Source organism: Eubalaena glacialis, chromosome 11 (genome assembly GCF_028564815.1).
Source record: "Eubalaena glacialis isolate mEubGla1 chromosome 11, mEubGla1.1.hap2.+ XY, whole genome shotgun sequence".
NCBI lineage: Eukaryota > Metazoa > Chordata > Mammalia > Artiodactyla > Balaenidae > Eubalaena > Eubalaena glacialis.
In genome coordinates, this window is record NC_083726.1 from 37660494 (window position 1) to 37685968 (window position 25475).

At 34.7% G+C, this 25475-nt stretch overlaps 1 protein-coding gene across 2 annotated transcripts in view; it reads right to left on the minus strand.

Annotated features, from left to right (window-relative positions):
• METTL25 (methyltransferase like 25) overlaps positions 1–25475 on the minus strand; it is a 104364-nt gene that overhangs the window by 66727 nt on the left and 12162 nt on the right. For both annotated transcript variants that reach the window (XM_061204648.1, XM_061204647.1), the window contains exons 2-5: positions 18317–18481; positions 17725–17831; positions 9969–10568; positions 7260–7407 (exon numbers count right to left, since the gene is read on the minus strand). In XM_061204648.1, the coding sequence (XP_061060631.1) occupies positions 7260–7407; positions 9969–10568; positions 17725–17831; positions 18317–18481 (1020 nt within the window). The remainder of the gene's footprint in view (positions 1–7259; positions 7408–9968; positions 10569–17724; positions 17832–18316; positions 18482–25475) is intronic.

The window sequence follows — 25475 nt, forward strand, 5'->3', positions numbered from 1 at the left end:
TTTCCCAAAATATGATCACTCATATATAAAGCAATCTCAAATTATTAAGCATGTTCAAAACTTTGCCCTGAAACTTGGTCCTTCCTTAGCTTTTCCCATCATGTAAGCTGTACCATCACCTACCCAGTGGCTTGGAACAGAAATCTGATAATAGTCCTTGACAATCCTTCTCCTTTATCTCTACTCCTCTACATAATCTTCAATGTTTTAATCTACTCTATTTCTACTACAGCTGCTCTAACTTTAGTCCTTATCCTTGTGGTCTCAACTTACACGAGAGTTTGTCCTATGGGACTCCTCTCTGTGTTTGCCTAAGTGCAAGTTTTATCATCTGTAACCCACTCCTTGCAGGGCTTTGAAACCAAAGCTCAAGTTTGCCATGGTATACAAATACCCTTAGTAGCTTCAGCATTTCCATCATCTTTGTGGACTCCTACCTTCTCCTCTATATTGACCTGATAAATACTATGTACCTTTCCAGTATTTCAATGCTTTTAAGAAATGAAATTTAATTACATTCAGTATTTTTAGTTGAATGGGGTGAGGGGCAGGCAGGATACCTAGCCAGACAGATTTGGTGATTTAGCTATTTTTTTTTTTAAGTTCTGAGCTTACATTTGGTAGATTTTAATCAGTAGAAATTCCAAGGGCCAGAACTTGGGAAGTATTCCCCCACAAAGATTTGAATTTGCTTCGGCATGGGACTGACGGAAGACTGCCTTGTCTCATTCAAGGTCATGGCTTAGTATGAGCTTTTCAGGTCCAGCTCCCCCACCATGTAGGAGGGCCCAACGTTAGTCTCTAGATCCCAATGGGACCAGCATTTGCCTCAAGACAACCCCATCTGCTATCTTATGGCTCACAGTTCCCTGCTCTAGTTTCAACTCCTCTTCCTCTCTCTTCCCCTTCTCTCCTTTTAATTTTTTGGTTTTGATTTTTCTTGATCCGTGGAGATTTCCCTTATTTTTGTAGAGTCAGCAATGCTTAAAAAAATACATGTTCTAATTTAGGCAGGGTCTAGCTGAACTATAGCAGGAGAGCTCCTCAGAAAAATCATACACGGCTGGAAATGGAAGTAAAGTACATGCTCTTTTGAAAAAAGAAACCACACTTTATTCCTCTACATCCTCCAAACTTCTAGCATTAAAAGATGAAAGCAAACAAACAGATTTGTTTAATAAAATACATATTATATGAGATAGAAAATACTGTTAAATCTTTACTGAAAAGACAGCAATTGTGTGCATTGCTGCAATGATGAGATTAATTCACTACTATTTACTTGACTAAGAAATTAGTCATACCTTTCTGTAGCTACAATACATGGTGTAATGCTGATATTAACTAGCTAATACTATCTTAGGAGTTTTTAACAGCATATACTGAATATCCAAAAGATCTCAAAATATAAGATACGCTTATTTTTAAACAGTATGTTACATTTTCAAATAATATGCTCAAAGTATTTTCCTTCAACATCCAGATACCTTTCCAGGTGAAGTACCTCTAAATTTAAAGCAGTGAAACCAGTTGTTAATTCTAAAAGACATTGAAGATGACTATATAAGAATCTAGCCTCCTCCCTTAAAATTCCTACTGGTGACATAAATTGCGAAACAATTTACAGTAAGAAAGGTATCATATTCCCTTAACAAATTTCTATTTGATACAGAAATGGCAGGACCAGATTGAAAGATGCCGTTAGAAGATGATCTACAGCCCTCCTTTGGTTAAAAAAACAAAAAGAGATGGAGGGCTCTAGGGAGGATCACCTTAATACTCCGGTAAAACATTAAGGCCGGGGTAAACATGAAGGTAGGCCATAGGCTTTCAAGGGTTACACCACTTATATTTGACTCTGCAGATCTGAAGTATTTGGAGGCACTAATGATATTAGCAGACTCCCTGACACTGGGCTGGGAAGAGGTAGGGAGAGACCAAGCACAAGTCTCTGCCCAGAAAAGGGCTGCTTCTAGAAGGAGCTCCTATTAAGGCCACTCAATAAGCTCTACGAAACCACCTGATCTGCCTTTCTAGGATCCCAACTCTTTCTCTACTTGTGCTACACTCCTAGGCCTCAGATATGATCATATAAACATACAGGAAAAGAAAATTACCATTCATTCTTCAGACCAGGCCTGAATGACTCAGTTACAGCACTAACATCAATTTCTGACAGAATACACAGCAGGTTGATACGTTAGGCTGAAAAAACACATACAGATGATAAAGTCCAGAGGCAGAAAAAAAAGCGCTGCTTCTGTCTTGTGTTCACTTTTAACAGAAAAAAAAAAAATTTCCTAGGAAACTCTCTAGTAGATATGCTCCTCATTGATAAGAACTGTGTCTCATATCCTTTCCTAAATAAATGGAATTACCATAACTAATTTAGATTGAGAGTCACATATTTCTGAGGCTATAGCAGGCTCAATCTTCCTAATAACTGATGCTTGAACAAAATCATAGTTCAGTTAGCAAGGAAGAAGAGAGATGTGGATCTGGATAGGTAACCAGTAGTGTTTCCTCAGCATGTTTCTACCTTTACGGGAAAAACAACCAAAAGAAGTTCTCTCTCCAACTTCAGGGGGAAGAAATAATATCAAAATTTCAAATTAATTATGATAATGATAATCAATATTAAGACAAAACACTGAAACAAGTCAAGCTTGGGAAAACATAAATATTCTATAAAGCACTGCAATAAATAATACTGTTTCTGGTATTTTATGTTCTCCTAGGAACTACTGGCTTATAATGTATAAATATTTAAAGCAGTTTTTAAAACATATGGTAGAACTTTGGTATTCATAATTGCTCAGAGAGTTTTGGAGTATTTTTGAAAATTAACATTCATGACAGACCACCTCTATGGTCTACCACAGCATACTTGGTAAACATATTCATGTAAAACACATATTGTTTACATAGTACACATCATCATGAAAAGTTGCAGTGTACATACCAGACTTTTCTACTGTACTACGTTGGACTATTAATAACTCAAATTTACATCCCAAAGGGCAACACTGCCCCAATCCAAACTTAAAAACAGCTGTGCAAACAAACTGAGGGTTAGAGGCAGGTGTGTAAGATATGAAGGGAGAGACACATGACATACTTGATTATTCAGAAATATAACTCCATGGAACCTAGTCCTAGACATATGACAGGAAATACTCTAACCTTGTCCATGTGAACACCTTGCCCTATAAGTTATTTTAATAGAATGATCAAACTGTACAGTGGTGGATTTCTATTTTAGTAAGGAATACTAGGACTATATAGCATATGCTGTATATACAAAATAAGACCACATCCATATTCCATCTTTGGGAACAGTCACTGCTAAATAGACAAGAACAAACTGCTTGCTGTTGTCTGCCTTCACACACACACAGACATCACTGCTCATCAGTAAAGTTAAGTTATCAAAATTCTAGTGGTGCTCATAATAATTATCTTGGACATTCTTTTCTTGTTCCACATTTTTCCCCTTGATTTTGTCTAGTTTCTAACCCTTAACTTTATTGTGCATTTATGCCCTCTATGTTTGGTTTCCCCGGGTTTTCACTCTGAGCTCTATGCTTCAAGGGCTTTTGGGCGGGCGGTTAATTACTTTGCACTCTAGACTCTGATATACCCTTCTGGACCCTTCTGGACCCTTCTGGGTTCAGCCTTTGGTTTGGATATGCAAACAAGCACATGAGTAGAATCCACCTAAGTCTCTGCATGGGAGAGGTTAAAATAACTACAAATAACCTTGAATATATTTCTACAGAACATCTTCTAAAATTCTGTCTTCTTAGGAACCATAACAAACACTTGTTTTCAACGATGCTGTTCATCAGAATTACCTATAGTGTTTCTTAAAAATACTTGTATTCAAATCCCGTCCTTAGAGATTATACATTAGAAGGTCAGAAGTGGGTCCCAGGCATCTAGACACCAAAACCGTCATATACGATCCAACTGGGCAGCCAGAGTTGAGAAACACTGTTATAAACATTGCAGGAGATGGTTCATATCTTCTCTCCTTTTACTATAGCCAAGATAAGGCAAGGAAAATGGAAATGGGGTGTGGGAAAGAGAGAAGGGAGTGACTTTTGCCATCTGGTTTTTGAGATGAGAAAATGTGGCAGTCCAAAGCTAGGCAAAACTGCAACATGAACCAAGGTTGCTTTTGTTATTCCTATCACTTATTTTTCTCCTATCTCTTGGCTTTCCAACTCTTTCCTTCCAAAGTATTTGAAGGTACTCACATTGCATACATCTTCACCTAATTCATCATATCACTCAGTCCTGTTTCTTCCTGCTTATTCTTTGCTTTTCTGACAAGCAAGGCTCCCAACCCTCTGTTCTTTTCAGGTATTTATGAGGAAATCAAATAACATTAAGGTATTACTATTAGCTTTAGCCACTTAAGCTTAGTATTGTTTACCTGATCATCTCAATGATTCTCAATGGTTAAGATATTTTTGACAGGAAGGCCTTTCCATGAATTAACTCTGCCTGTAAGAAGGGAAGATGAGAGTTTGCAGCTGCCACTCACTGTCATTAACAAACCTTTCCAACGCTTTTTCTTGCCTGAGTCCTGGGCCCAAAGTCATCCTATCGATGCAGTGAACAAAGGCAACTGCCACTCGATTATCTATTCAACACACATTGTACAAACATTGATCAACATGAACCATGTTTGAGGCAATGTGCTTAGTTCTGAAGATACAAAAGTGAATAAAAACTAGTGTCTACACTCTACTCATAAATCTATCAAATCTTTCCATGGCAGAAACGAAGTGGGAGAGGCTGAAGATGTGGATGCACTAATCTTTCTTCTCCCTTCAGATTGTGCAAAGGCCTCTCTACTGAACATGCCTTATTCAGAGATATTTCTCATTTCAGTTTGAATACCTGGTCAATAAATACTTCTAAACAATTTAATGCAATAGTGTGTTAGAAAAGGTAACTAAAGTGGTCTCATAACCCAAAGGTCTCTCTCTAATCTTTCTATTTAGCTCTAAAAATATATATCTTCCCTTACGTTTGTTTATACTTTATTAAAACACATTATAAATAAGTATAATTAAGAATATTAAACAACTATTTGACTAGGGAAAAAAAAAGGTACCTAAAGACTGACATAAAATGGACAGGCACAGGAGCAACTGGCCACTCTCTTAATTTTTTTCCTACCCTGGCAAGTAGCTTCTGCCAACCCCCTTACAGAACAGAACTGAAGAACCAGACATCAGATGAAAAATGTACCAGAGACATTTCCTGGTTGTCATAAAATAACGATAGCCACTTAAATCTGAATTTCTTTACATACTCAACAAAAACCAGACAGAGGATAAAATTACTCATAAGCCACATGTACACTACGTATTTTGATTTAAGTGTAAGTGAAGAAATAAACATCTCAAACCAGCAGAACCAGCTCTGGGGATCACTCCAGAAGGAGAGTCAGATGTAGAAAAATGTGTGTGACAGAGAATAGAGCGCGCTGCCAAAAGAGAGGATCCCACTCATGGTGCAAAGTACAGAGATTAGGTCTGAGACCTGACGATACTGAGCAATGGCTGCAAGGGTCCAGCTCGACCAGAGGTGGCAGTCTTAAGATGTGTCACCTAAAGAGGAGAGGGAGGTCCTTTGGAAGGGGAAGGCATTGGGGGGGCATGATGATAAAGTGAAAGAAGGAAGCGGGCAACTGAAATTAAAGATCTTACACTGTGAGACAGTATCTCTGAATTGAAAGACACACCAAGTGGCTACACCTACCCTGAACTAAGCCAATTATTAAAAAAACCCATTTCATTGTACCTATAGAACAGGAAGCTCTTGAACTAAGAACAAAAACTTCCCTACCTAAAATTTTATGCTTGCTGATCCAGGAAAACAGTTTGCATTTAATATTTTAAAAGCTGTAAAACTGTGATTGTATTAAAGGTTTTTTTTTTCATTTCTTTTAGGAAAGATGCACAAAAAGGGCTATAAAGTAATGTAAATATTTGGGTATATACTTTAGAATAATTTTTTAGGTTCACTTCCCCCCCTCCAATTTTTATCTTGAAAATTTTTTTACTCAGAGAAAAGTTGGAAATAATGGCATGACAAACATATATTCTTCATTTAAATTAAACCATTGTTAACTTTTTGCCAATTTGCTTTCTTTCTCTCACTCTGTGTATCTCTATATATTGACAATTTTACTTCTGTGTACTTTTCCTAAAAGATACTTTTTAGAACCCTGACATAAAAAATTCAAATTCAATTGACTCTTTTCCCCAAAAACGTTTGCCAGTTTTAAGGATGACCTGTTTCACCCAGGCAATTTTCAGTAGAATCATACCATCATAATTTTTACCTGTTGGAAATGACTAAATGACAAATAATCAAATTTTTACAGTCATCTGGGTTTTAAAATTGAGAAAAAGAGCAAGCAATACCATCTATATTCACACAACTTCCTGACCTAAAAATTCTTAGCAAGGGACACTGGATGTTGATAAACACTTCACTAAACTAACAGAAAAGAGAACTGCTAATATTAATAGATAACCATCTGAATAACCATCTAACCTGAACCAGTGGTTTTGAAACCACGTGTCTAATAAGAGAAATAACATATAAAATGGATCAAAGAGAGGAATTTCAGGAGCTGCTCTGGAGGAAGGGTTGTAGGTGCTTTCAGTCCTGTCAACGTACTCTGTACTTTGCCCCTCAGGCACCTTCTCAGCCCAGGGAGCACAGTTTGAATACTATTATTTTAATACAATTGCACAGTTTTCCAGCTTTTTAAAATCATAGTATTTTGACCCTTCAAACTACAGTAAGAAACTTTTTGAGGGGACAAATATCAATATTTGTTACAAAATTGAGAAGGCTTTGGAAATGAAAACAAACCTTGCCCATTCTATATTTATGACAAAAAAACTTAGCTTTACTACCTTAGTAAATGTATATCTTACAAATATTTTTAAACAGAAGTTCTCTAAAAATACACCACACAAATATTTCACATATTTGCAGTTTTCGGCATTCCTTAAGACCATACTATGACTAAAAAATCTATAATAAAATACAACGCAAGTGATAGTTCATCAAATTTCATTTGATGTAACATTTCTAAAATTGCAAGAATATCAGATATTATCTCAAATGTTAATTCAAAGTGACAATAATGTCAACAACAACAAAAGGAGCGATACAAAGCAGCCATTATGCTCAAATAAATAAAATTATGGGATATGAAGAACTTGTACCTTTATGTGGGTTTTCAAACTCTTCAGATAAGAGGTGGTAGCAACAACCCACACTGCAAACTCCCTTGATTTCAGACTTGGAAGTAAATATTCGCAGAGTATTTGGAGCAAGATCACCACAAGTATGCAGACCTACCATCAAACAATCCTTAAAAAACGAGAATAAAAAAAAATGAGAAGGAAAAATAAATTTTGGAAATTAAAAGGAGGGTTAAAAAACATTTAAATGTTTATTAGAAGATGTAGAGCTTTTTAAAATGATGAAATTTTACCTAGAAAGTATTGTATGTCTTTTATTTTCATAACAAATAACTATTGCCTTTAAAGGCAAAATGACTGATCTTTTACCAAAACTGACATAACTTTCAGTTGATTTTCTAGTGTTTTTGGTTACTCATTTGAATTTTCTCTGGTTTCTTTTACAACTAATATTTGCTTAACGACTACTCAAATTAACGTTGGATCAATACAACGTAGCCTGCATTACTAGGACAAACTTATGATTTGAGACACATTAATACCTTACTAGTCAATTTTTAAAATTCACTTCTTCACCCATACCCATCGAAACTTATAAAACATTGTCATAAAAAATAAAATTAAGTGTTGCTAAGTCGGCATTTCTACCCCAACACCAAAAGTTTACTTAGTTCGTTCACTGCATCAAATATGACAAGATTAAATTCAATATAAAATTTTTGTTCTAAATTTTATAACATGAATTTTATGTAAAAATTCTATTTTTGGATAGAACTTGGATAATGTTCTCCTAATTATCCAAAGCGTAATTTAGATGTATACACATACAGAATGGGTGCATAGGCATGCACTCACAGAATCTTGATCAATATACCGTTTGTTTGTTTTAACTCTTCAGTTCCTTAGTTTCCTCTTCTGTAAAATCAGGCTAATAATAGTATCTTACCTCAATGGGTTATTGCAAGACTTTAATAAGTTAATACTGGTAAATGACTTAGTACAATCTCTGGCATCCAATAAAATTCAGTAAATGTCTTCTATTCTTACATCATCATCATCATGTTATAAATTCAAAATAATAGACATTAAGTTGTGAATCAAGTATATTTTTATAACTATCTTCAGAACAAATAAAATTTTTTCACTTAAGTTATTTTACCAAAAATGTGATTTTAGCCCATATGATGTAGACATAGACAGGGCTGAAGTGTTACCTTTCTAAAGAAAATAATTGTACCTGTAAGTTGCTTCAACCTGTTAGAACATTCTGTTGCTTCAACCAACATTCTCTTCAAAGCACAATTTCTGGAGTGTTGTGCAACTATTTTGCTTTTCTCAATGATTACATAGTTTGGGTAGGTTTTATTTAGACATTATAATGTTATAAATAAAAAGGAATTCAGAGAGAAAGGGCTTATTGTTAATTAAGGGTAGATAACAGAGACATAAATCTCTCTCTTTTAGGCTAGTTCTCCCTAAAGATAACACCAAAATATTTAATCTCATTTTTCAGTGTATTCATTACACAAGGTTAGTTAAAAATACCAGCAGGTGACAAACAAAAATACGCAATCAGCATATTATCCTAACAGTAAAATATTTAAGTATTGTATGTGTGTGCTGTAGGGTGGGGAGGGGAGGAGATGGGAGGTATTGGTTAACTCTGGTTATTAAATTGCTACTTAACTAAGGACCCAAGAAACAATCTTCCAGCATATCTTTTATAAGTCAAATTCTTATAAAAGTCTGCATACAGTTTTGATCATATATTTTCCAGAAGACTTTTAAAAACATAAATATATGATAATAAGCACTAAAAATGTATACATTTTTAAGTCAGGTTAAAGTAATTGGGGCTGTTTAACCCTAACAGAAGGTTAAGCTATAACTTAATTACTGATTTCATATATAGGAAAAACAATTAATGAGGATTAACCGGTTTCCCGTAATTAGTGAAATCCTGAAATATCTGGGAAAAAGAAAAATTCCCCATTCTAAAATGACAAAGTAACAAAACACTGGTTAGCTACCAAATAAGGATTTAAATTTATAAAGAATTCTGGTATCTTTTGTTTATTCATTCTTTAGGGAAGAATTTTCAAAAAATTTAACAAGAGTAGAATATTATAACATCAAAGGCCACCCTGTTTTTTTAAAACAATGAGTCAGGGCAAATGATTTCTAAAAACTCCTCTACAATATTGTTTTCACATACAATGTTGCCTTTAAGATATATTATCTCTGCATAACTTGACATACTTGTAGTTTAGAAAAAGTTCAAATTTTTTAAGAATACTCAGAAGTTGGTCTTGCTCAAGAAAATTGCAAATTTGGTTACCAAGGCTAACATTAAACATAATATTGCCCTAGGTACATCTTTACTTCAAATTTAAATAAAATGTAAGAGCTTTCTTGGATTGGAATTTTAACAACTCACAAATTGCATAACGAGAACTTAGCTGACTAGATTTAGTATTAGTACTTCTGTCTCATTTAGGCTTACAAATGAGTGGAGGGTACTCCCTTCTGGAAAATCATAATTGTCAGATTGTCAGATTTTGATAGCTGTGGAAATCATGAAAGCCTGAATATAATTTTATTTTCTTGGTCCTTTATATTAATGTAATCAAATAAGATACGCAGGTTAAGTAAGCTATCATTAAAACTTAATTCTATGTCTTAGAGCCTTTATATATAAATGAAATTAAGGAATTAAAAAAATAAAATTACCTCCAGATCTTTAATAATATCATGTAGTTCTGAATCAGCAGTGATAAAAGATGTTAAAGGTGAATATATATTGGATTCATTTGACTTTGACGTCATTTTTCTTCTCTCTTTATTTGCTTCACACATTTTTCTCTTGGGTATATGGGATGAAGAAGTAGGTTCTATGGCATTAATAGGCAAAAGGTCCCTAAGAGAAAAGGCATTTTCAAAACACAAATTTTCTTCTCGATGTGAATAAACATGTAGGTTTTCCATTTGTTTTCTGATGTTAGAAATTACAGAGGCTGAAAAATCTGGCAGAAAGTCCGAGGTCGACATCTTTTCTTGATTTGCAGTACTGCTATTACATACTCCCTCAATATCGGCTTTAAATTTAATTTCATCTTGCACTTTCCTTTCTTTTGCCATTTGTAATGCCAGTCCATTGACATCTAATTTTGACCGCCTACGATAGACTTTCCAATGTTTCTTCAGTTTCCTGTTTCTCTCCTCAGCTCCATGAGTATTGGTATTTGAGGAATCAATTCCATAAACTTTTAAGCCATACTTTAAGGACAAAAAGGAGCTTAGGTAGCCTTTTCCAGAACCCAGGTCAATTATCTAAAGAAAACCAGAATGAATTAAAAGGCTTTTAGTCAGATGGTAACTGAAAGCATTCGCGATATTTTTTTAAAAAGCAAGTAAAGGAATGTATAATTTATACAACCTGCTATGCGTTTTTTAATTATAATTTTTGATTACTATTAAAAACCAACAACTCTCATCATTTTTATTCAACATTTTAAGAGAAGTTCTAAGCAGTGTAATAATAAGTCAAGGAAAAGATGTAAAAGACATAAATATTGAAAGTAAAATTGTCTTTCTTCATAGATGACATGATTGTATCTGTAGAAAATTCTAAGGAATGCATACAAAAGTTAAAAGAACTAGTAAGTCAAGTTAGCAATGTGTCAAGATACAAGCTCATTAGAAATGAATAAAGAACCATCAGAACATATGCATTACAGTAGTAAAGAACAATTAGAAAATAAAATTTAAAACCAATTGAATTATAGCATAAAATAGCATAAAAATACAAATCTAGGAATAAATTTAACAGAGGTTATGCATGACCTATACACTGAAAACTATAAAACATTGCATAGGAAAAATTTAAAAGAGCTAAATAAAGATATACCATGTTCATGAAATAGTTAGACTCAATATTAAGATGGCAATTCTCCCAAACTGACATATAGATTCAATGCAATCCTAATCAAAATCCCAGCAGGGTTTTTAAAAGAAATTTATAAGCAGATATTACAATTTATATGACAAGGCAAAGTACCTAGAATAACGAAAACAATTTTGAAAAGAAAAAATTTGAGGATTTACACTGATTCAGGAATCAATATAAAACTACAGTAATCAAAACAGTGTAGTACTGGTATGAAAATAGATATATAAATCCATGGGATAAACAGAGTCCAGAAATAGACCCACACTTATATAGTCAACTGGTTTTTGACAAAACAACTAAAGTAATTCAAAGGAAAAGATAGTCTTTTCAACAAATGGTGTGGGTATAACTGGATGTCTGTATGGGAAAAAAAAGATTTTTGCATGTCATATGCCAAGCAGGCATATCTTTAATTCCTGCGTATTTCTGTGACATTGGGAGGGAAAAAGATTTCTTATGTAGGACATAAAAAGCATAAACTACAAAGAAATAATTTAAAAATGGACTTCATTAAAATTAAAACCTTTGCAATTCAAAATACATAGTTAAAAAGGGTAAGAAATATTTGCAAAACATATATCTGACTAAGGGTTTGTATCCAGAATATATAAAGAACTCTAACAACTCAATAATAAGACAAGCCACCAATTAAAAAATGGGCAGAACATTTGAACACACACTTCACAGAAGAAGATATACAAATGACCACTATAAAAAGATGCCCAATATCACTACTCTTTTGGGAATTGCAAACTAAAATCATAATGAGATACACACAAATGTAAAATGGTACAGTCACTTTGGAAAACATCAGCAGTTTAACATAGAGTTAAAGCATACACTTACTATACAACCTACAAATCCCACTCTGGGCTATTTACCCAAGAGAAATGCAAACATGTCCACAAAGTCTTGTATGTGAATAAATTCATAGCGGCCAAAAAAATTGGTAACAGCTCAAATATCCATCAGCCAATGAATTGAAACACAAATTGTGGTATATCCATGCTGTAGCATACAACACCCAAAAGTGAGGAACAAAGAGTCTGCACATAAAAATATTGATGACTCTAAAAACTATGCGCTAAAGGATAGTCAAACACAAACATCTACATACTATTTGATTCCATTTATACGATGTTCTAGAAAAGTCAAAACTACAAGCAGAGCAGTAATTCCTTGAGAATGGAGGAGGAAATATCTTGCAAAAGGGTATGAGGAAACTTTTTATGGTGACAGAAATATTTTTTATTACAGTGGCTAAACAACTGCATACAATTACCAAATGCATCAAAGTGTACACGTAGAATGGGTGAATATATAAATTATACCTCAATAAAACTAAAAATGATAAAAGACATATAAAATTACCAAGATTGTTTACTGTATTGTCATGTCATTTCATAAGAAATAAATGGACAATTACAGAAATATTATCATAGGAAGTCATTATCTAATCTCATTATATCTAATCTTTAATTCCTAAATTCAATTAAATCTGACATAAATATGAGCCACTCAAGGAAAATTTCCTATATTTGAAATAATGCACATCATCAATGAAATCCTCAAAAATTTCAATTCAAGCAAAATTGCAATTCATAGGTAAAACTCCAATAAATGATGTCCGCTAAATAAGTGTCTAGCTTACAAATAATTCCCTATGCCCCCTTTCTAATGTTAATCTCTAGGCTAGGTATTATGGGAAATACAGAAGCATTATATATCTTGATCCTAAGGAACTACAATCTAACTGAAGATACCATACTCATGAATACAAGGGCTATAGAGTAGAAACTCTATTAATCAATTTCCCCATATCTGAATCTCTAGAGAAAGCAAAGTTCTCCATTCCCTTCCTTCTACAAAAACACATTCACTGATGCCAATGGCAGGCTTAATGCTAGCAACCAATGGGTTGCTTGTAAGCACCAGGACATTTGTTCCCCCCAATACAGATGTTTTCTTACCAAGAGGTAATTTAATTGAGTTTGTTCCCAGATCTGCATATAATGATTCCACTTGTGAATGAGGAAAATTTTGGCTGCAAGTAACAGAATATCAAATTTCCATCACTGAGAAAAACTCACCTCACTTAAGAAATCTGGCAGTAGAGTAGTTGAACCAACCAGAGGCTCAACCACGTATGGCCTTTGGGCCAACGTATTTGTAATTCCTCTGGTTGCAAGATGGCTGGGGAAAATCTAAGAATCATGTCTTCACAATATAATACCTGAAACCCTTTTCAGTAATAGGCAAAATTTCCTAGAAAAATCTATCAGCTCACTTATATATTACTGACCCAAATTGATTTTTATCCCTCTCCAAATTGGCCTTTCAGTAATATATACAGTGTTAGCAAGAGAATGGCAAACTCTGCAATTAAAGGTTACATAAATCATACATATTTTTGCCTTCAAACTCTCTTATCTGAGTAGCAAAACCTCCACAATCCTGACCTCTTACCCCTTACTCACAACGGTCTTTTCCTTCCTGGATCATCTTATAGGTTTGAAGATAGAGGAGTCTCCAGTGTAATACCTGGTGGGAGGTATCTTCCTTGTTTCCTAATACTGCTTAGAAGACTTTGTCACAGAAATATTGCTACACATAGTGATTACATTTCTTAATATTAGGATTAGTATGGTACCATACTTCAGATAGGAGAGCTATATTTTGTTGACTGACCTGGAGATCTACCTACTATTACAAGCTAATGACTTTCAAATGTATAACTCCAGTATGGAATTCTACCATGAACTTCATATTCATGTCCACCAGTGTACCTAACATTTCCACTTGAATGTCTTATAAGCATCTCAAATTTAACATGTTCAAAACTAAGTTCTTGATAGTCTCTGTAAAACCTGCCCCTCCCATAATCTTCTCCATCATAGTTAATACTTCATACATCATAGTCCATACTTCCAGGTGGAGAACAAGACTCCTTTCTTTCTCTCATACCCTCCACCTGAATTGTGAAAAAATCCAGTCTTACCAAGGGTATTTCATACCAACTGCACCCTAAGTCTGGGTTATTGCAACGGCCTCCTCAATGACCTCCCTGCTCTCACCTTCCCTCCTTGAGTCTATTCTCAAGAGAGCAAGACAAAGACTGATCATACCACGCCTCTAAGTAAAATCTCTCATCACTTCCCTAACCTTATCTCCTGCTACTAACCTCCTTTGTTACTAAGCTTTTTGCCTCAACTCTGGAAGCTCATGCTTACATATGAGCTAATTTCTGAAAAGAACCAGCTTGAATGTTTACAAAGACCACGGCGAAGAGTGCAAAGGTAATGGAAATATTGGGTTGGCCAAAAAGTTCGTTCGAGTTTTTCCGTAACATGTTACAAAAACCCGAACAAACTTTTTGGCCAACCCAATATTTGCTTCATAACACTCCTCAACACGGCAGTCAGAGTGATCCAGTTGTTCCAATGGCTTCCCATCTCATTCAAGATAGAAGCCCAAATCATCACCATGGCCTCTAAGACTCTACAACTTCATGACCTGCTTCTGCCACCCGAACCTCAGCTCCTACTACTCTGTCCTTGCTCTCACCACTGGAGTTAATCTGGCTTCTTGGCTCAAGAATACAACAAGTGGGGCTTCCCTGGTGGCACAGTGGTTAGGAATCCACCTGCCAATGCAAGGGCCACGGGTTCGAGCCCTGGTCCGGGAAGATCCCACATGCCGCGGAGCAACTAAGCCCGTGAGCCACAACTACTGAAGCCCGCGCGCCTCGAGCCCGTGCTCCACAACAAGGGAAGCCCGTTCACCACAACCAAGAGTAGACTCCTCTCGCCACAACTAGAGAAAGCCCGCACGCAGCAACGAAGACCCAACGCAGCCATAAATTAATTAATTAATTAATTAATTAATTTAAAAAAAGAATACACCAAGTATATTCCCACTTTAGGGCCACTGAACGTGTTATTCCCTCCATCTAAAAAATCTTTCATCTGGATATTCTAATGGATAACTCTCTTACCTCTTGAAGGAGGTCTTAACTCAAATGCTATCTTTACAATGAGGTCTTACTTGCCCCTCTCTTCCTAATCAAAAGCTTTAATCCCCCATCCCTGAATTAGCTACTTCCTTTTTATTTTTCTTCTCCTTAAAGTATATCAACATATACAATAAAACATACTTATAATGATTTTATTATCTATCTCTCCTCATTAGAGTATAAATGCCATAAAGGCAAAGATATATTTTGTTTTGTTTACTACTGTATCCTCAGCATCTATAACAGCACCTGACACACGGTAGGAGCCAAAGAAATATTTAATAAATGAACGCATGCATGCAAGTGTGAATGAATGAACATATTTTAGAAATAAAAATTAAGAAGTAAGAAGCCTTGGTAATGGGGATGAGAGAGGCAAAGGTTTTTGGCATGTAGGGAGCAATGTGGTTGAGGCAAAAATAAATTGTTTTTTTTTCTTCTCTAGTTCTTTTTGGTCACTAGTAAAGTTAAGATTTTAGTATCTGGGTTCCCAACTATCCCCGTGAAATCTACGTTTATTAAATCTGCTTTTTAAAAGTTAAAATAGTACACACGTAATACATTTCAAACTTAACTATTTTGAGAATCAAATATTGCTATTAAGTAATTTCAAGAGAAAGACCCTGTAAGTCTTTTAATACAGGTTTTTTTTCACTCACTAGAAACAATCTCCATCGCTATGAAAAAAGTTCCCTTAGAGAAGGTCTAACATGAAACATTATGCTATTTCAAATTTTTTTTTCTCTGCACTTTAGAAATAAAATAAATCTGCTTTATTAATTTAAAGTTATTTATTATGTAATATTTCATATAAATAAAAGAATAAATGTAGTTGAAATGTAAAGTTATAAAGAAAATACCCCCTCGAAGATTTAAGTATAGGTGACTTATTTGGGAAGTGAAGAAAACACTGACAGGAAAATAGAGAAGAGAAAAAAGAAAAAGGAAGAAAGCCCAGTAAAAGGTATGTTCTTAAGCAAAATACCACTTTCGGACAACCTGGGTTAATCACACTGAGAAACTTGGAGAGCTACTGTAGAACACATACCTCACAGTCATCCCACCTGGAAAGTCCCGGAGTTGATGTATCTGTTTAGCAACGTGTATTAGTCATTAATTCAAGGATGCTCACAGGGAGGAATTAATCCCCAGAACTTGTATGCAGGCAGTGCCATGCTTCAGCAGACAGAGAAAACCCACAGGAAAAGAAATGTAGAAACTGCCAGGTGGAAAGCAGCCCAGCACACCATGAAATGGTGAGGCCCAAGAGTATCTGAATAAGGCATCCAGTAGCGTCTGCTATACCCGTGAACCCACCAGCCATCCTAAGAACTAGAATGTTAGTATTTCCAGTCCATATAACTATGTTTTCTTTCCATATCCCATCTCCCTGCTTCCCCTACCAGAGGTAACAACTATTCTCAAATGATTGTTTATGATTCCCTTGCTTCTTTAATGGTTTTTTTGCATGTATTTTTTGCATTAAGAATATACCATTATTTTGCTTAAGAGCTTTTTAAAAATGATACCATAAAATAACACAGTCTTCTGTAAATTGCTTGTTTTTCCCATTCATTTTTATGTTTCTAATATTCATCCATGTGCTATGTACAGCAGCAGTTTGTTAAATTTTACTGTGTACTTGCCCTTTTTACTCCGGGTGAGTATTACTGTCATGGTGAGCCCGTTACCGATCCTGACAAGTATTGCTTAGCTATGATACACTGGGGAAAAGGCTGAAAACTATTACCTCGGCTCTTGCCTTTTAGTTCCTACTCTAGAGATCTATGTTGCCATAAGTGGTTCTGCATGCCCGGCCCAAGCTGTGATCGTTTTCTAATCAATCTCAAACTCTCCAAAAGTCTGAAAGAATACATGGAAAAGATTCTAACACCTAATAAAAACTGAAGAAGGGAAAAAAATCCTCCATTACCCCCATAGATGTTCTTGCAGGGATAAGAAAAATAACTTACTGTTTTTATAAGCCAATGGAGGCAATCACTGATTTTATTTTAACATCTATTTTCAGACATTACTACCCTTCATAAAGGCTATTTTTTACAACAGGAATGCATTATAATTCTGACACTATGAAAGAATCCAAGTTTCTTTATGTTACAATAATGAGGCAGGTGCCCCAGACCACAGCATGGTAACCCAGGTCCTTGAGAACACCTAGTGGTAAACAATTTTGCAGAATGCCATCTTCATAATGCTGCCTCAAATTGGAGTTACAACATAAGAAAAAGAGAATTACCATAGCTTCTATCCACTCTGAAAAGAGTGAAATTTGTGGCAAAACATTAATAGTCGTATCTTATTTTTAGTATAAATTTGTTTTTATTGCAGTATATTGGGAAATGAGAGCATTTTTAAAGGATCAGATGTGATGTGACATCTCACATCAGCTATTACTTAATGACATTTTAAAGGCTAGACAGTGAGAGTAGAAAAGGAAATTTGAATGATACCCCCCCAAAATGGCAATAATTTTAACACATGAATATACAGGGAAATACTCTTACCTGCTTTATTCCACAGTAATCAGCAATACTGCTGATGAGCTCTGACATTGCCTGAACTTCATGAGATTTTTTCAAATTCATAAACTCATCTGGCTTCACATTTTCATCTGAACAAAAATAAAACAAAATTAAAGTACTGCTACTAAAGAAACAAAACTTAATAAGAATCATCAGTTGATGCTCATGTTTTCTATAAGTAAATATGAAAATAATACAGAGCTCCTATTGTGGTGTCTGTATGATAGATCTCTATTAGTTTAGCTGTTATGAATCAAATTTGAATTAATAAAATGAAAAGACTCATATAACATTATTAAAAATGTTCCTTGAAACATAAAACAATTAACTACAAAGGAAAAGACTGATAACTAGACTGCAATATAGGAAAAAAATGTGGAGATCTATACCTAAGTTTTTTGTTTAATATGGTGCACAATAAAACCTACTCATTTAGAACAAATCAGTCTATCAGGGCTCATGATATAAGGTCTAACAATAAATTAAGAACATGTTGGAAATATATACACATATGAACAATATATTGCTTCTAAATGCCTAAAAAACATACATACACACACACAAACACACCTACCAGTTCTCTGTTTTTGATTTCCACGAAGGGCTACAAGCAACTGTTCAAAAGGAGTACATATTCCCAAGTTTTGTACAGAATAATATTTAGCAGTCAGAGCGAAGGCTTCCACACTCACCAGCTTCTGGGAAGTTTCACAAAATGTTTTTGGAAAATCAGTAATATCTAAAATATCAAGATAAAAAGAATTGTTAGCAACAAAATAAATAATCACTAGCTAATTTGTTGGAGATTTAAAAAACAAAAAACAAAAATCACCGATCTTATAACAAATTATAATGTTTTCATTTTGGTGTGAATTTTGGCAATATCACTAATGGTTCCATTATATTTGTTATTTAAACTATTAGCTAATTGTAGCAGCCAGTTTTCTCTTTAATACACTATACCATTACACACTTAGATTCCAAATTAAAATTTGGCCTTTTTGTTTTTTTAAAAGCCAAAAAAAAAAAAAAAAAGAAAGAAAGAAGTTTAAAACCGTGCTAAACTGTAATGTACTCATTAAATTTATGAATGGTCCTGGCTGACGTACAGCTGTGAATTTAAAGGAGGTCAGTCCATCCAATGCCGTTACTCCCTGTCCACACTGCATGTAGAACAGCAATATTCTCAATGGTATAAATGTGATTGTAAAACAGTTCCTGCATCATTGGGACCATGTAGAATTGTGTGGGCGTGTGTGTATATGCGTTCAACGCACTGTCAATACGACTTCTAAAACTAATCAGGTTATGATTAGGTGAAAACAGTTCATTTTCTTCCCATAGTCAGTTTCAAACCAGACACTGTCTAAGCTTCATACAGAAACTACTGATAGTTGCTGAGAGCTCACTTTAGAAGAGTAAACTGCCACACTGTTTGCAACATCCAGTGTCCCTCTCTGCGTGAGGATCATTCACCCTGTTGAACTCAGATGTGGTTACATCTCGCCAAGGTGAACTATGCCATTTTCAGGCAGAAGTTTTAAAAATATCAAGAGTCACTACATTTTCTTTGCCCAGAACTGCAATTGTCAAGATAGAACCTGCCTCAGCCTGAGTCCCCAAGTGACGACAACAAAGGCATCACTGCTCTCAAACTACAATGAACATGTGGCATACATGAATAGTAACCTTCATTGTTTTTAGTCACTGAGTTTTTAGGCTTATTACTGTAGCATAATCTTGCCTATTCTAATGGATACACATCAGTACAGATTTGCTTTTTATTTGTTCAGTTTCATTTTCCTATAGCCATTTTTAATGCATATTAATTTATTTATGAAGGTTTAAAAAAAGGCATTCTGATATGTATGTAGTAGTTCAAAGAAACTCTTTGGATGGAGTAGTCCATTTACCGAAAATTATTTTTAATAATTAAAAAAAGTACATCCAGTGGTTAAATAAAGTATTCAAAATGTTCACCTTACAAAAGCATGGTGCAATTCTGGGAACAACTTAGGTCCTATCAGAAAAATCATACTGTATGTTATGAAGTTCATTCTAGCTAGCTGATACTCCAAAGTTACCTATGAAATTATAAAAACCTACTTAAACACAAAAAACAATGATGCTCCCTGGCAAAAATTAAAAGCAAGAAAATTGAAGAAGCCTTGCAGAATGCTAACTAAATAACTAAAAACTACATGTTTAAGACAGTACCTTTTGAAAGCTAATATCTATTAAGTTGATGGTAGTAATGTTTACCAAATTAATTAACTAGAAAATCAGCAGAGATGTATAACTTCCATTTCTGAATCTATTAAATAGAAATTTAAACTACAAGATTACTATAGTGCATTTATTTAAGATACATTTTGTGTATTATGTAAAGTTCTTTCGACATTTTACAAACTGAATTTACTAATGCAGCCAAAAAGTAATAAAATCCACATCAAAATATTTAGGCATGATACAGAGGGGAAAACTCAGTCAACTATTAAGTGAGCCTCTCAGGTTTAAGGGCAGTCTCAACATCCTCAAGTTCCAGGGCAGCAATTTCTTAGCATGTGATAGAATAAGAGTAGTAAATCTAAAAGTGCAGAGGGGCTATTATAGTAGTCAGTTATTGGACAATGTTGCCAACAGAAAGAAATGTGATGTTTCTGTTGGAAAAGTAAAGCTTCAAATCAATTTAACTATCCTACTGAAAATATTTGAAAAAATTCCAATCTAAGCCAAATTAATGTTGTTAATTTGCTTTTAATTACAGGCCTCCTAGTAATTTCAGAAATATGGAGATCTAAACTGCAAAGATATTAAATTTTTAACAATGTTTCCTTTTATAAAAAGGATAGTGTTCTGATTCAGTCCACTGGTTTATGTCATTTAAGGCTACACCAGTTTATTCAGATAGTCTAGAACTCTGTGAAAAAAATCTTTTTGAATTATGAAAATATAGCTTTTGTAACTTTGTTTTCAAATGATCCAGCCTATAACTTCCATTACTTGCGATTTTTAGAGATTCAGAGAGAGAGAGAGGTGTCAATGATCTTGTCTTTACTTCTATCTCTGAAACAGTATGTGAGAAAAGTTCCGTGGTGACGGTAATAGCATCCGTAGTCTTCATAGTGCATTCCCAGATACTCGCACACTGAGTTTGGGTTTGGCAACTAGCAAAATAAAAACCACAGTGTTACCCAACTTATTACTTAAATTCTTAATTAGTTAAATTTTTTACACAGGGAAAGCTTCATTTTTAAATTTGATACCCATTGCACCTGCATATTATATGGTTTGATTGTTTTGCCAATATCTCCCTCTACTGGAAGTACTTGTTCTGCTTTATTACATGCTCTGTCTTTATTTACTCTTATTTTTGGTACACCCACAGAAGTTTCTTACAAGATAGGTTATTTGGGCATGAGGGACCAAAGGCACCAGAGAGGCAAGGGAGAAGTTAATTCTATTAAATATGATATCAGTATATCCCTATCATTTTTTTTTCTTTTGTACAGCAGAGATCAATGTACAAGGAAAGATAGAAAGGTTATACATACACATGTTGGATTATGAAAATTTCAAGATAGAGAAATGAATAATAATGTTTCAAAGCTAAAAATAAAATAGAAACAATCAATGAATATACAATATTGACATTTAAAATAAATAAAATGTCAAAACTAAATGTCTGGTATTTTACTTGAATATTATCTAGCACTTTAAGGAAGACAGAGTACTGTTAGGGTTCACAATTATCTCACCACTACTATTGCTAACATTTATTGCACATATACTATGGGCCAGGCACTGTGCCAAACAGTTGACATTTAATGGAACGGACTTATAAGTTAGTTACATCGTGCTCATATCCCCACTTACAGAGGAAGAAACCAAAGCTTAGAGAGGCTGCAATTAAGCCAGGTTCGCACAAACACTAAGTAGCAAGGCATGTGAACCAAGGCTGTGCTCAGACCTTGTTCTTAATTCCCACATTTGATCAACATGCCACTGCAGTGAGTAACAAATGAAATCAGGAAAGACAGCAGTTAAAAAAGTGCTAGGCAGACTGACTGTCAGAATCAGGTCTAACAAGAATTCCCTCTGGCAGAGATCAATACATGGTAATATCTTAAGACAGTTTCAAACTCATTTATTTTCTTAATTCTTTCACTTCCCTCACTCCCCTCAACACCTCCCTCTTTACCAGAAGTGATTTTAAGATTTCATGAAATTAAAAGAGTAATTTCTACATTTAAAACAACTGATAAGTCTCTGAAAAGAAAATTTAACGTTTTTATGATAAGATGTTGTAGTTAACTATTTCTAGAAACAAAGTATCCCTACTGCTTCACGCCCAGTTGTAAGGCAATAATACCTTGCATATACCAGGTATTCAGTAAGCAGGGAATCAATGAAGGGATGAACGAAAGCAATTCCTCAATACATTTACTACTGTAGCATCACCAGGTACACTGAGAGAAACAAATTCTGATTCTGGGGTAGTAGTTTTCACTGAGGCCACTACAGGGACTTCAACAGTACTTCTGAGCCTGTTAGAAGAGTGTAAAACCTCATCTCAGCCCTAATGTTTACAATCACAAGGTGAGACAAAAGTGATTTAAAACATTTAGAATGTGATATAAGATAAAATACAATTATGTGCTAAATTCTGACATTTAACTATGTTACAGGGGTTAGGGCAAAGGTCACTACTGTTATTATCACACACCCTAAAAATGTCCTATGGTCCAGAATTTCAAGAAGAAGTCTACAGTGCCCTCTTAATAACAATCTTCACAAGGACATAGAAATGTTATGGACTCATTTCTACATGTCCTACAGATGTCTCCAATTCAAAAGGCCCAAAACTGAACTGAAAGTTCTCAAGCTCGCCAAACCTTTCCCTTTTCCTATTTGCTATCCTGTTTAATAGTGTCATCAGTCACCCAGTGCTGAAGTTAAAAGTCTACATTATCTTAAATGCTCCTTGTACCCTCAATGCACATATCCAGTCACCCATTAAACCTAATGTAAAAATGTCTTTCATTTGGGACCCCCCCTCCTCCCCCCATCACCGCCGTGGTTCAAACTCTATTAGTACCACCAGTGTTACCGCAGTAGTGATTTTTTTCCTTATCAATAAAACTCCCATAGCAGAATGCTCAGTGAGTGTTGGTTGAGCTGAATTGAACATGTTTTCTAAAACGGAAATCTACTTATATTCAATGCAAGTTTAATTATACATTTTAAGGCTTTGGCTTCTACCAACAGTTGACTTTAGGCTTCAATCTTTTATACTTGTTTAGCAGACTTCAGTCAAAAGTTAAAGCTGTCTTGCTGAACTATGAAAATTATATATAGGATATATTAAATTTTATGAATGGTTAAATATATCCATAACCCTATAATCTATTTAAGGAAAAAACAGAATATATACTGTTGCTTTTTAAAATAAGTCAATTTATATCACTCCATTATGTGCTAGGAAACTTTTTGCATAAGCTCCAACATAATTTATGGCTGCATATGAAATGAAAAAAATATGTTATCTCAACATGTAAACCATGCTCTTAGAAAGAATGATATAATTAACAAAAATTGACATGCATATCCTTATTGTGCCAATATTAACATCACACTGAATGTATAAAGTACACAGAACCATTTCAAAAGCATTTTCACATTTAACTAAGTTTTTATAGAAATCAAATTAAATATAAAAACAGGAACATCTAACCACAGTATTACTACTCTAACAAACCCTTTTCATAGTTTAATTTGAAGGAAAATAAAAATATCATACAAAGAAACAGAAGTTTAGAAAATTGATTTGGTATACAAAAAATAAACTTGTTAAAAAACAAACAATTCTGGGATGCCTACTATGTGCAAGGTAATAACTGAACCTGATAAAGCTAATTTGTTAACAACTCGTGATTCATCTAAGGGATATAGTGTCTTATCACTTGTGAGGCATGTGGGCAATGCATGTTCAGTGTGGATTCCAGAGGGCTCAGCAATTCCCAGTTAGAATTCTTTTGAGATGCCACATGGGATGCGCTTACTCAGGTCTTTGCACTTGTTTTTTCCTCTGATACCATCTTCTCTCAGATAGTTTCATGGTTCTCTCTCTCACTTCCTTTAGGTCTTTAATCAAATGTCACCATTTCAGTGAAAACTTCTCTGACAACCTTATTTAAAACTGCAACCTCACTCAACCCTCATTCCTCACTGATCCTGTATCAATGTTTTATAGCACTTATCACCGTCTGACATAGTAAGTGACATGCAAGAGGACACAGATTTTTGTTTACTGCTGTATCCTGAGAACCTAGAATGATGCTTGTCATAGCAGGTACTCAATGAATGAATGGGTAAATGAAGGAGCAAGAACTAGGTCTGAATTCTGGTTCTCAGACTGCCTCTCCCTCTGTGGCCATGAGCAATCTATTTATCTGCTCTAAGACTTGATATCTTCATCTATAAAATGGCGGCAAATATCTACTTCACAATATTTCAAGGAATACACATATACATGCACATAGGCATATATGTAAATATGTACATATACATATATACATGTAAGTATTTAATTACACACATACACACACGCACACACACACACACACACACACACACCATCCTAAAACAGTGCCTAGGGTATAGTAGGCAACTCCCAAAGCACAAAGTCCGAATTAAGTAACTGAGTGTCCTAACACAGCACTTGGGACTTTGTTGGAAGAATGTGGGGCAGAAAATACTCAAATATTTAGGCCCAGAATACCATATAGGCTACTAGAGAAGAACTTGAAACAATGATCAATATAAACACTCAGTTTCTAAACACGGGGCCTGCTGGGAGAAAGGAAGTTTGGGCTCTGGAAGTTGGATGCAAGCCCTCCATTGTTAGAATGAAAGCATGACTAGGGACAGGTAAGCTGCAACTTGAGGCACAACGTGCAAGTCCAACAGCCAGCACTGGGTTCTACAGTGTAAGCAGGTTGAAAGCAAGAATTTCTCAGTGTTTGGGAGCCCAGCGGTTAGCAGTGGGCACCATGTCCTAGAATCAGCTTGAAAGCTCAAGGGAGAATTTTATTACCAATGATATTTCTTACTAAATTTGAAGTGAAATTCAGTAGCTAGATTATAATCCTGACCATGCCTTAAAGACCTAATATAGTTTCAAGTCTGCTTTACTATCGTGTTTTAATTTCGTATATTAGAAGTCTCTATTTTCAGAAAATAACCAAAACCAAGAGATAGATTACTAGAAATTCCACAACTTCAAACTCCATTTAAAATTAGAAGCACTGAAGAATAAATTAAATAAATATTTGTAAATATTTTCTGAAAAATAAATTCAATTTAATAAACCAAATATGATTTTGTTAGCAAAATACAAAATAAATTTTAGATTCGAAAAGTTTAAAAATTGCTTTAAAATTGTAAAGAATACTTTAAAAACGAACCTATTTCAGTGCAGTAAGTGCTATGAAATCAATCTCTTTGTTCTTCTCTTGTTCCTACCACAGAGATCTCATTTCCTATTTTCAGCTGCCATTTTCTGAACACCACGGTAGGCTCCACTGCCCCACAGTGCCTCAAGGATGGCAGTATCTTAGTAACTAACACTGCCGTTGATCTCTTACTGAGAAGACCAGTATTCCCTTTCTATACACACATTGACTTGGGCCTAGACTTTCAGGCTTTCAAGAATAAAAAAAAGACTTTACAGT